General features: G+C 31.1%; 1 protein-coding gene across 1 annotated transcript; it reads right to left on the bottom strand.

The window, feature by feature from the left end:
• Positions 1 to 4,088: 4,088 nt before the first annotated feature.
• On the bottom strand, positions 4,089 to 8,720 carry LOC127732971 (uncharacterized). Its single transcript, XM_052242218.1, has 3 exons — positions 8,407 to 8,720; positions 6,462 to 7,781; positions 4,089 to 4,208 (listed from the first exon to the last, which is right to left on the bottom strand). The coding sequence occupies exons 2-3, from the start codon at positions 7,752 to 7,754 to the stop codon at positions 4,152 to 4,154; spliced, it is 1,350 nt and encodes a 449-aa protein (XP_052098178.1). The 5' UTR covers positions 7,755 to 7,781; positions 8,407 to 8,720; the 3' UTR covers positions 4,089 to 4,151.
• Positions 8,721 to 14,132: the final 5,412 nt, after the last annotated feature.

Raw genomic sequence — 14,132 nt, forward strand, 5'->3', positions numbered from 1 at the left:
CCATGGCGTTGTCAGTGTTTTTTGACTTAAGAGTTTGAATGTCTATTTGGTTTCTTTCGCCTCTCTTCTATAAAGGCCCCGAAATGACAAATGTAAAGCAATTCAAACGACAAAACTAACAGCTTGATTTATGTACAAAACAATGAACGAAAAACAAATATACTGAATTACAGGCTTCTGTCTTGGGACAGGCACATACATAATGTAGCGGAGTTAAACTAGTTGGCTGGCACCAAACCCTCCCCTAACCGGAGACAGTGGTGTAACAGTAGAACATAAGAACAAACTATAAAAATCAGTTGAAAAGGGCTTAAATCATTAGATCGATAAAAAGCAGAAAAATATCTAACAAAAACACAGACCGGATGTGGCAGGGTCTTTATACATCCCCAAAACAAAAAAGACAATAAGTACAGATCTGAGAGTACTCGCAGTTACTGACTTTTGAAATATATTTTCCATTATGTCTGTAAATATTAAGCCGTGTTTTTTTTTTATTTATAAGTGTAAAAAAGTGAGTTAAAAAGATTCCGTTGACATACCTATTCCAAATGTTACGAGGTTTCCCCAATTTTTTTTTATAAAAGTTATACTTGTCTTGACGTTTTGTCTTGTTCTATATTTGTTTTACGTATAGATGTAATTATATAGATTAATGTTTGATAAAAGTGTAAAAGAAATAGTTACAGATCGCTTTCCGTTGTGTTTGTCTGGTTCGTGCGTACTGGTTGAGATGTGTTATTTTTTTTCACTTTTTGTTTGATTCTTTGATTCTATCTATTTACTACATTTTTTTTCTTTGCTGTACTGTTGAAAAAAAAATTGATGTCCGTTAAAAAGACAAATGAGTATTGAAAACAGTACTTAAATAGCATTATCTGCACATACAAAATTTTCGGAAGTCGCAAAAGAACGAAAAGTATGAAAGTGCTACTGTTTGCCACCGTTGTAATAATTTTATATATAACCACAAAAATAATAATTAATATATTCAAAATTTACTAGAACGGAATATATCTGCTTATTCTTCCACTCTATACCTGTTTTTGGAATACTTTTTTTCATCAACATTGGCATTATTATTCTTTTATTTTTTTATGTAGTTGCTATATAGGAATATAATCAATTGCGATTCAAAATTTGTTTTCGAAATAAGAGAGAGGCGAAAGATATCAAAGGGACATTCAAACTCATAAGTAGAAAATAAACTAACAACGCCATGGCTAAAAAAGACCTACAGACTTCTGAACTGCCAAAGAGCAAATTTGAATGCAACATATATGTTTGTGTTTCTGTTCGTGTGGATTTCCATTGCCTTCAACATCTTTTCTGGGTAACATACATTTATCTGTGTATCCTGTTTAGCAAGTTTTATCACAATCTTTGCATGTAGGACCATGTTGTCGCATTACCATGCTTTTTTCCTATAAGGTTATGTATAAACAGCTTTTGGCATTAATTGTAACATTTTAAAAGAATGTTGTTAACTCACTAAAGAATTTCTATGAGCCCATCACAGTTTTTGGCTGACAAACGTGCTATGCACACTCTTAGTTTAAACATCAGATTTCTTTACTAATTGATACGAACCTGTGTATGTAATTGATGATATAGGTAGATATCGATGATTTTTTTCTCTTAAATTCAGTAAGTTATTCATTTGTTGCTTTAATGAAATGAAAAATGTTAAAACAAGATATGGGTTAGAAGTTTTAAGTAGTGTGTAGAATTACTGTTGAACCTGTTGGTATCTTAAGCGAGGTCAGAGATGGTCACATCGATAGTGTCAACTTTCTGTGTAATTTCATTTGTTAATCATCGAAATTAACTTTAATTTTTGTTTAATTTGTTTCATTTTGGTGATCCCTATATAGATATTCTATGACTTATACAATATCTAACAACCACACTCTGACAACTCAATACAGACGAATAATATATGATAATATTGATACGGATAATGACTTAAGCAGCATACTTTTCATGATATCTAAGACTTTCGGTTATTTTATCACGTTCCCAACAACAATCTGTTTCAACATATTAGCAAATTATTTCTACTTACATTGTGAACATTAATTTATTTTATACTACCTACCTATTAACACAAAAGGGTTCTTTAAGTACTAATATTGATATTCAGTTTAGGATCTTCCATTGTTCTATAATCCAAAACACTAATTTAAAAAGTGTCAAAGTAATCACAAATTGTTTGTAGACCTCTTGGTGTGATAAAAGACTATACCAATAATAAAAATACAACGTGCCAGGAGTAAAACGACTAAACCATGCCAGGAGTAAAAAAAACCTACACCATGTCAGTAGTAAAACGACTAAACCATGCCAGGGGTAAAAACAATTTACACCATGCCAGGAGTAAAACGACTACACAATGCCAGGAGTTAAAAACTAAACCATGCCAGGAGTAAAACGACTAAACAATTCCAGGAGTAAAAAAACTAAACCATGCCAGGGGTAAAACGACTAAACCATGCCAGGAGTAAAAAAACTAAACCATGCCAGGAGTAAAACGACTAAACCATGCCAGGAGTAAAAAAAACTACACCATGCCAGGAGGGAAAAAAAACTACACCATGTCAGTACTAAAACGACTAAACCATGCCAGGGGTAAAAACAATTTACACCCTGCCAGGAGTAAAACGACTACACAATGCCAGGAGTAAAAAAACTAAACCATGCCAGGAGTAAAACGACTAAACCATTCCAGGAGTAAAAAAAACTAAACCATGCCAGGGGTAAAACGACTAAACCATGCCAGGAGTAAAAAAACTAAACCATGCCAGGAGTAAAACGACTAAACCGTGCCAGGAGTAAAAAAAACTAAACCATGTCAGGAGTAAAACGACTACACAATGCCAGGAGTTAAAAAAAACTACACCATGCCAGGAGGGAAAAAACTACACCATGTCAGGAGTAAAACGACTACACAATGCCAGGGGTAAAAAGACTACACCATGACAGTAGTAAAAATATTACACCATGCCAGGAGTAAAAAGACTACAGCATGCCAATAGTACAAAGATTACACCATGTCAGTAGTTAAAACTACATCATGCAAATAGTAAAACGACTACTACTTGCGAAGAGTAAAGTCATATTTCTCGACTTATTTCCTAAGTAGTTTTGTAATGCGATATCACCATGCTTTTGTGTGCTGGTGCAGTTCGTGATTTCCTACTTTGTTGTTTTCTGTTATGTGTTGCATTTTATTGCTGTTATGAGTATCACAGAAAGGTTTATTGAAAAAAAACATATTGGATATGATATACCTCTAGATCTTATTCTATGCTATTCTATTCTACGCCATAAAATGAAGAAAAAAATCAGAATTAGAAAAAGGAGTAGCTAGCATAAAAATGTTTCTTCATGCAGAACGCTGACTAAACAATATTCTGTCACACTGCAGATTGATTCCAACAATGATACCAAGTATGTGACAGAATAGTAGCATGAACATTAATATGCAGTGTATTGAATACAACAAAGATAAGAACAGTGATACTGCGCATACAATGAGATAAAGTACTTGCATGGGGAAAATTTAAAATTTATACTTATCACTCATATTCTCAGAAAATTATTTCGAACGGATATTAAACAACACTCCACAAAAATTGTACTTTTACAAAAATGAATTTTTCTTTTGGCATCTTACAGACATAATACAAGATAGGCAATATATGCACTAGATATAAAGACATCATTCTAAAGCCAGTTAAAAACTCAAATATTAGAAGACTCTGTCTTGTCATCTGGGAAAAAATAAGGTCGTCTGAATGGAAAGGCAGCGAAGAACAGTAGACATGACGGTGTGAACGCAATCGATATGGCATTAAGTGCGAAAGGATCGAGAAGAAAGAAAATTACGAATGAAGTGAGACCAGGAGAAGTCATAATTGAGTGAGACCTAAAGAAGTCCGATCAGAAAAAGACAATGAGAAATTCAAATGAAATACGACCAGGAAAAGTGGACATGGAGAATAACTAAAAGTGATGTTACTTTATGTGCAACAATTTTTGTTCTCTCTCGATTGGTTGCGACAAAAAGAAAGAAGTAAACTATGCAATTCCATACTTTATATTTATTGGCAAATATGAGATTCAATACACAATCATATATCACAATTAATCTATCCTTTGGAAGACATAGAAGCCTTGCGTTTTCGCCGTCTATTTTGTTTCTTTTTCTGAAATGAAATTTTAGTGAATTGAAGATAGAGTTTTTGATTTAAAATAATTGATTGAAAATACAAATCGTTTAAAAATTAAATGTTGTACAATACAGACTTCCATATAGCTTTGCAAATTGAAGTAAACTATAGATTGGTTAAGATGATATAGTAATAAAATTTAATAAGAAATGATTTTAAAAGCTAAAGAGTGTCAAGTGAAATTGAATTTGCTGTTTCATGTTATTAAAGTTAAAATGTTATTTCAAATTAATTTCAATTTCCTTAATTGTATTTACAAACCATATCAAAGTAACTGATAGCATCTCAACTAATTTATGTTGTGAAAATAAAACATTAAACACATACATATAAATTGGTTATATATAATTGAAAATGGCCTTCGTTAAATTATTACTATCATTTTAATAATTCTATCAAATAAAAAAGCCCATAATACTATATCTATTACGCCTTGTGATAAAATACAGCGAAATAAGTACACATCATCTAAAACGATATTTATAGGGCACTTACCAGTGTTTGACGATTCAATATTATTAAATCACAAAATATTTCAAATTCCAGTCAAAAACACAAGCAACGAAACTAAAATGAATAATAAGGCGATATTTTTTTTTTATAGATCGCATTTTTAACTTCTTTCCACAAAAAAAATTCTTTTCTTTCGAATCGAAACCAAAAAGGTAGAAAAGATATTTTGTGTTATAACCTACGTAAAAATATTTCTGATGGTTAAATTAAAATCTTCTATGTTCTATTTCAAAATGATCTAAAAGACTGAAACATAAGACAACTGAATACCGAATGTGTGTGAAAATAAACATGTTATCTTTAAAATAAGCTTAATTAGTTAAATCATCAATATTTCTGTTAAATAGACTACAATTCTATATCTTTTACACGTCATGTAGTAAAAAACAATAAGAAGACATGTCAACAAAATTTTGTAAGGCAGAAACTAATATTGAATGATTCCCTTCTTATACAAACACAAAATATTACTCATTTCAGTCGAAAAATGAAATGAATAACAAAGCGAGATACAAGTCATAATAGAAATAAGCATCTTTGCATATAACATCTTTTCATTCGAATCGAAATCGAAAAAAGTAGAAAAGATACTATGTGTTATAATCTTCGTAAAATTTGTATGATGGTTCAATAAAATCTTCCGTGTTCTTTTCCGAAATGAACTAAAAGATTGAAATTTTGTGAAAATTAACACATAAATGATGCATGTAACGTTAATTAAATTATTGCTCGCATATAAATATTTCTGTCAAATAGCACAGACTACAACCATATATCTATTAAAGGCCTTGTAGTAAAATACATCGAAAAAGTAATTACAAATCTCTGTCAACGAAATGTACAAGGCAGTAACTATTATTGGGCGATCCCAATCTGACATAATCACAAACTATTACTCATTTCAGTCGAAAATTGAAATGAATAACAAAGCGAGATATAATTTATAATAAAAAATAATCACATTTATTGACATCTTAGCATATACTATCTTTTCATTCGAATCGAAACCAAAAAGGTAGAAAAGATACTATTTGTTATAATCTTCGTAAAATTTGTCTGATGGTTCAATTAAAAACTTCCATGTTCTATTTTGAAATGAACTAAAAGATTGAAATATCAGACAACTGAAAACCAAACTTTTGTGAAAATAAACAAGAACCCGGACTGAAATACTTTGTTCTTAATTTCGTTCAAATAACTATTAGATTTAACCCGTATGCAAACACAAGATTAATTGCTTTATAGGAATTTAATAATCTAAATTGCAGAATTATAATTATTCAAGCAATAATAATTTAACCAGCACCGATAATTAGCTTCAATGTTAGTTTATCCCTGAATTATTCAAAACTATCAACTGCACCAAATATATCATTGAGGTTAGATGCATGTAAAACAGTGTCCGTATGTGTGGACTGCTCTACGTGTGAAGCGACCAAATATTTTGTGCTTCACTTATTCCAACAATTTTAAAGTATATTATGGCAAGTTAATGTTTGTTTGGAACCGACAATGTTTTTGTAACCAAAATATCTCTCGATACGTCTTTGCTATGAATAAAAGGAGATATGGATTACATGTCAATGAGACAGCAACCCAATCCTTGTTTTGTTTAGAGCATGCATTTACTGTATTACAGGTATCTAACCTCATTACATTTAAAAACAAACCAACAATTTACATTACAGTTAAAACACCATCAACCAGTTAACTTACTGATATGGTTGACTGAGTATCTAGTCTCTGAATATGGAGATTGTCATGTTCCCGCGTGGTCTCCCGTGAAAAATTATGTTTTTGTCCTCCAACTGTTATTGGTGGAAGAAAAATATCTCCAGACTGTTCATGTTCTTCTATATTATGTGAACGGTATTTTGCGGACCATTTTATTCTCATTCCCTGAAAATTTTCTAATTCATCAACACCAATGATTGTCAACACAGCAGGACCGAGTGTTTGTTTAATTGTACCATTTTTATCAACTTCTACTTTAGATATGAAGTCCTTTTCTGAAGCAATGTATGCCAGTGGATCCGACTTTTTCATCAATTCTTCCATTGCAAAAGAGTAACAGAAAGAATTACATACATCTTTCTTATTTTTCACTGCCTCTTGTCTTGCTTTCTCTAAAAGTAGTGCAGCGCGTTTATTTTCCGCCTGCTGACGTAAAATTTCTTTCCTGTGGTCAAAGGGGTCACTTTCGGGTAATTGTTTTTTCTTCATAAGTATACGTTGACGTTCAAGTTCTTTTTCATCTTTAAAGTGCTTATAGTTGATTCTTTTTCTGTGTAGACGATCCCTTTGCGAAATAGTAGGGTTGTCATTATTGCCATATTTCAAGTTATCGTAATCAAAAGATTCATACGGAAACGGACTTATTTCAATATGGTTATCTTCACTATCTTCTGATTTATTCTTCTGTTTATCAAATTCCTTATTTTCACTAAAACTTGAAGTAAACGATCTTGAAGAGGTCTCTTGCAATAATCGTGATCTGCTTTGACTTAATGAATTAGGCAATGCTTCACTGTCGGAAACACTAGACAGTCTTCTCTTATGGATGTTTCTTGGTGTGTTAAGTCCAATTTTTGGAAGAGACACTCTGCGACTCTTAACCGGTGATACATTACGTGTTCTTGGTGAATATTTATCACTTCCTGGAGAACTGCCAGGTGAGGCAAGTGTTGATGTCGAATTACTACTATTGGAGTCTGATTGTTCGGGGGATTGAATAGTTTTTCGCTTAGAAGCATTTATTTGTTTCATTTTTTCAGTGTATGCTAACATAGAGTTCTGAATGTCTCGTTTAGATTTTTCAATCTTTTGGATATCCTTTCGTTCCATGTCTTTAAGCACAGATATGACTTTATTCAAACGTTTGTCTATACTAAGTGTTCGAGCACGTGCAGCTGAGCTATTTTCACTGTGTAGACCGACTGCACCAACATAATTAGTATTATGAGACCACACGTGTGGCCTTGACAGAATAAGTGGAATCTTTGGTTGCATTTTTCCACTTGGAGGTAATGACGTGAACTGAAAGTATATGAATAGATTAAATTATTTTACTATGAAAATGTGAAATAAATTGTATGTACTCATCTGCTTTGTATTACTATCATAATGAAATTTACCTCTATGATATATCCCTTTCTCTTTAACTCACTAAAGATAACTTTAAGACGTTATTGGAAAATTTGATCTCTTTATACCGGCATAATCAGTTTGTCATCAAATGAAATTGTATGACCATAAGGGTCGTATTTACATTATCAGCATTTTACTCCTAAAACGTGTTCGTTCTGTTTCCAGCTGTGTCCTATATTGGAAAATATTCTTGTCATCGTAACGATTTTTATCCTATCTGAAAGTTAAATACCTCACACAGAGTTTTATACTAATTTAAGGTTTCCAAATCTTCTGGATTATCATATACTCTTAATTAAATAAAATATCCATCGTATCATCAATATATGTGATTTTTGCATAACCTGCAAAAACGTAAGCACATGGTAAAATCTGTCCGTTTAATTTTACCTGTTTTATATTACCGTCTTGACAAGAACTTCTATACAAAAGATTGAAAATACCGCTTTTTCACGTTATTTCTATTTCAAAACTTACAGAAAAAATATATTTAAAGTAACACTTTCTAACTTACCTTTGAAATAATTTTTGAACAGCAAGTTTGGTAAAATTATGTTAATATGCAATCTGCAAAGAAATGAAATCAACAATTAAATAAAAAGTACATTTTCATTTTCCTATGATGTATCAAAACATTTGCAACAACTCCGTTGTGTTGTGATAAAATAAACCTTTGTACAAAATATAGAAGAAATCGCAAGAAGAATTATTCCCCCTATAATTAGTTCACTGTCCGAAAACAAATCAACATTTTTACACTTACTTACATAAAGTTTACTCAATATAGATATTAGAAATAAGTATTCCTCTGCAATTGAATAAATTAAAACTGATCATGAGAACATTGCTTTATATATATATATACATATTCCTATGATGTATATATATATATATATGATCGGAAGCGGTATGCCAATTGGAATCGGATGTTTATATGTTTATTTAAGTAACGCGGAAACTGAATGGGTATTCGACACGCAACTTTTAAATCCCACCTTCAATCGAAAGAATTTAAATTTTCAAATGACTTTAATGACGTCAAAAAATCATTAGTAAAAATAACAAAAGTCCTTTTGTATGTCGGCATGCTTTAAGATTTCTCTTAAGTTGAATCATATATGAAGGCCGTGGATCACTGAGACCTCAAACAAACACTCCAAAGATTCATTAATGGCCTGTCATACTTAAATATAGATAAATTAATTGAAAATAAAGATATGACATTAAGTAATGTCCATTTTAAAGATTGGTAATGGACGACGAATTAAAAAATTAAAGATTGTTTTGAAGATTGACTGATCCATAAAATGTCAATCATTTATATTTAATTTGTAAGTCTGGGACCAGTAACTGGTGAGACGAATTGTACGGTATGGGTAAACGGTTATGGCAATCATAAGTAACTATACTTTATATATTCATGGTTACTTGATATCTAAAGGCCAAATCTTACAGGATTATAGAAATTTTACCACCTCTGTAGATCTAATGGTAGAGGAAAGAATGAGAGAAGTTACGCGAAGTAGTTGATCAAATATTACCTCTGAAAAATAATGAAATATCTGGTGATGTGATAGATTAGCTTTTCCTTTTTGCATATCGCAGAGTACATTATCCATTTCAAACTGCTGAACCAGTTATAGCAACATCATAGAAAATTGTACTATATAAGTAACTCTTTTCTTTAAATATATAGTTTTCTTACTTTTTATTTATTTATGCATTAAGTTATTGGTTGCTCTAGAATTTAAAGGAACATTTTAACGTAACTTTTAGGCTAATATAAAAAGATCTACTGTAATTTCAATTAAAATGAATCTTTTAAATCATATGCTATTGAAGCATTGACTATTAAGAGAATAAAATCCTCAGAGAAAAAGTCCACCAACAGTGGTATCCAGAGAATAATGTCCTTAGACTATGTAGGCCACCATCAGCGGTTTCGTGACAGGGTACATATGCAGTAATGAAAAAATGGTACATATCTTGATGCTAATGTTTAAAGTCAGAAAAAGAGTGACGTTTAAAAAGAAGCCGTATGTAAACGCCTCCATATGTTTGCAAACTTGAATTAATTTGAAGCATAAAAATGACTAACCTAATAATCAAGTCAAGTGAAAAGCATACATGATATTATGATGAAACATCTTACCTCACTTATAGATTATCTGGAATGATAGGTTTAAATGTTTATCAAGGAATCCTTATATAGCTTTACACCTACGTCCATTTTATGGAGATAGACATCTAATTTAATATAAAGATTTCTGCCTATCTGCTGTCTATTTAAAGACCATCCTTACCTTAAAATACATAGAGGGAAAGGATACACTGTCCGCGGTCAACACTCTCCTTATCTACCAATATTGAATTGTTTTGATGTCGTTATTAAATATAGTAAACCTTTATTTGTTCATTAAAGACTTTATAGATCATGTTAAGTTGTAAATATTTATGTAGAGAGAAAGTAATCACTTCATGTAGTAAACATATTAAGTCGATAATCTGTTTAGTGTTGAAGACAATGAAAAGCATGCGCTGCAAAAACAGACTGACCAATATAATCATGAACCAAAGATGAACAACAGAAAACTGATACTGTAGAGATATATAAATAAGTCTAAATTGAAAACAACGTTCAAACCTATGATTGCGTTGGATAAAAACCGCAATTTTTATACATGTACATGCAAAACAAATTTCTTGTTAGAGGGGTCTAAATACAGCACAAACAACATTTTCGAAAAGACCAAAAAAGTGAAAAAGTATATTTTAATAATATATATATATATATAGGAGGAAAGGGTATAATATCCAGCACTATACATATAAAGGGAATGTATATGTTGTTTAAAACACCATTTTATTTCATGTTTTTTTTTTCAAATTTGTTATGATAAATCTTATAAAGAAGGTAGGATGAAAAAAAGATTTACGTTAATGAGACATCAACCTTATCACACAATAAAGACAAATAAAGGTGCATAAAAGAACAGGAATAGCACTTAACTGTATAAGAACTACAATAAAGACAAATAAAGGTGCATAAAAGAACAGGAATAGCTCTTAACTGTATGAGAACGGTAAACACAAGAACAAACAAAACAAGGTTCTGGAACTATCAGAGTTGGACGCAACTGATTGAATTTTAGAGATTAAACAGTAAGTTTCCAGAATTTGCAGGAACATTTCAACATGTATATGTGATCTTTACCGAAGGATCGCTATCGTCATTAGCATTTATCATCTTGATCAAGTGTTCTGATTTATATGAGGCAGCAGAAATTTTACCAGGAAAACAATGTAATAACACTTTTTTAAAGAAAAATCCCAACTCAATCAGACAATATGACTGCCAATTATGTTTTAATCCACTATTGTTTATTTAACAAAAACCATTTAACCGTCACATACACAAGACCTAATATGATATAAAATTCAGAAAATGTAACATTTTAACAATATAAAAAAAAGACATATTGATGAATCTTTAGTTTATAACGACAACCAAATCAGATATAAAACAGATAAATAGTTTATAAAAGCAGTAGATTATATTTTCTCGTCTAATCTTCACTCATACAATAGAAAGGACATTTAATTTTGTAAGGAATTCTATAAGTTGAGTGTATGAGAGTTAATTTATAGTATCAACATTTTTTCATTTGTTGATTTTCATAATTATTGATCGGGTCAAAAAATGGAATGGTCTTTTAATGTACCGGAATTGTTACGGTAAAAGACGAATGGGTGCATTGTCGTCAATTTATGACATAACGTCATTTTGACTATAAATCAGATTGAAATACATTACCAAAACTATACTGTGTGTTTGTAATGACTATACATCAGATTGAAATGCATTACCAAAACTATACTGTTATTTGTCATGACAGAAGACCGAAAATCTTAACATAATGATAAACGGTAAAATTTAGTATATTTAAGGAATGACTGTAATATTTTTTTGTGTCACACTCACTTAAGTGTGCACCACATTTTTGAGGTTATTTCGAATAGACAGAAAAAAATATTACAGTCATTCCTTATAATTTAATTCTAAATTCCCTTTTTAAGGAGTAAATCATGAAAAAAAAACGTTGATGACGTTTACGGTCACATGACAAAATTATGTCTATGAGCTGATAGACAAACAACTTTCAGCCAATTAGAAGACGTGTTACGTCCAAAATTAAATTATAAAAAAATGAACTGACTAAAATACACAAGGAATTCTTCAGTGCATTCCAATGGTCACAAATATTTGTACAATGTTGTTTTTATACATATGTACGTTTTAAATTTGATAACTAGAGATGCATTATATATGGTGTTTCATATCCAGATAATCATAACTTCTGCTGCGGTGTTATTCTTATGCTCCCGGCGCAGCGGAGACAACATCAAGTATAAACCTTGTCCTTCTGTACGTCCGTCCGTCCGTCCGTACGAACGTACGTACGTCCCAAAATAAGTTTCCGTCCTCTAACTTTAGTTTGCCTCATCTATGTTATGAAACTTATACACAATGCTTATTAACACAAAACACAGATCTAGTTTGAATTTGGGTGGCATCACTTTTACCGTTCTAGAGTTATTCCCCTATACAAATGGAAAAATTGCTGAATTTTTCGTTTCCGTTCTCTAATTTGAGTTTGCCTCAACTAAATGTTATGAAACTTATACACAATGCGTATTACTCCAAAACTCAAATCAAGTTCCAATTTGGGTGGAGTCACTTTTACCGTTCTTAAATTATGCCCCTGATTACGTTATATGCAAGCGGGGGCTTCATCTGTGTCCCATGGACACATTCTCCATTTATTTTCTATTTAAGTTTTCTAGATCCTCAATGAATCCCATTATTTCATACATATTGATTTGATAATATATAACAAATTTGAAGGTTAGTCGAAATAATTTGTTTTAAAAAGCTTGGAATAAACCTGAAAATCAATGTTATTCTTTAAGAAGAATACGTTTTGTTGAGAGTAAAATTTCCTCTCTTAATACTAACGAAATGGCGGCTCCAGTTTAAGATGTTACAAGAAGGATTAAATGTATTTTGTGTCTTAATTCTTTAGACACGTCGCATTTCTTGTTGACATACCGCATGTCAGTACTTTTCATCAACAATTATTTTGTAGGAGGGAGAAAAAACTGTGCGTACTTTTCTACGAACATAATTGGTAAATATTTTAACTGAAAACTAAGTTCACTCTTTAAGGAATGGTCATTTATAACGTTTACAAACTATAAACATACCAGACAGTGCAGTTAGTACGGTCACATTAAATGTTCCTTTTATTTGTCCAGTTTTACAACGTAAACAATAGGAATAAGGCAGATCAATGATGTCAAAGAGTTTATACCTATTTATGTTGCCAGGAAATAACTTCCATTGTTTGAAGACTACTAAATTGATGCAACGTTATAGGTTACTAGGAAATATATTATTCTGTTTACTTCTCCATTAAAGTACATGATAACTTTAAACATGAACTTTTACTCTACCACGGAGAAAACTATCTTTATCTTTGTCAAATAAAAAGAAGAAGAAACTAAGAATAATTAGCAAAATGACTAATGAGCTGCAGTAAGTTGAAAATAAAAGTTTTAAAAACGGTTTAAGTATCGCTTAAAATATGTTCAAGATATAACGCGTAGGAATGAAATTCACGGATGGACAACAGATTTTTCGATGTTAGCAAATATTCATTTTAAGAAAAAGAAAACCGACTGTGAAGTCTATACATGAATCCCTGAAAACTTTAAAATAGGTAATACAAAACTAAAAAAAGGTCTGCAAACACCCATACCCTGAGTAAAATTGTTGGTTCTTGCCTTATAAAACTTCAACTTCATATTTATACGTTAATGAGACAACAAACCAAAGACACAAAATATCTGTCGCTTGAAATTTTCATAAATATAAATCATGGGTACATTTTTTTTTCAGTGCACGTGAGGGCCTGTGATAAATCCATCCTAAAATGAGAAGTGGGGGTATACATCAATGAGACAGTAACCCAAAGACAAAAATAAGCTGAAGCATGTAGAATTCAACATGCCGTCTTCAATATATTTAAATATCATAAACGATTATAGAAATTACTGTTATTCACATAAGCTAATATATTGTTAAATAGAAGAACACATTTAATTGGTATGCGTAAAACACATTTTGATTTACAGAAACTGTGCAGCTATCCTGTTAACGCCAGAAAGATATGTTTTCGT

Source organism: Mytilus californianus, unplaced genomic scaffold (genome assembly GCF_021869535.1).
Source record: "Mytilus californianus isolate M0D057914Y unplaced genomic scaffold, xbMytCali1.0.p SCAF_3, whole genome shotgun sequence".
NCBI classification, from domain to species: Eukaryota; Metazoa; Mollusca; class Bivalvia; order Mytilida; family Mytilidae; genus Mytilus; species Mytilus californianus.

What these genes read in the sequence shown, in the direction of transcription:
- LOC127732971 (XM_052242218.1), bottom strand. Translation starts at nt 7,754, where the DNA reads ATGCAACCAAAGATTCCACTTATTCTGTCAAGGCCACACGTGTGGTCT. An exon ending in ATACTCAGTCAACCATATCA is followed by an intron (nt 4,209 to 6,461) that starts GTAAGTTAACTG and finishes ATTTCATTTCAG; the next exon opens with AAAAAGAAACAAAATAGACG.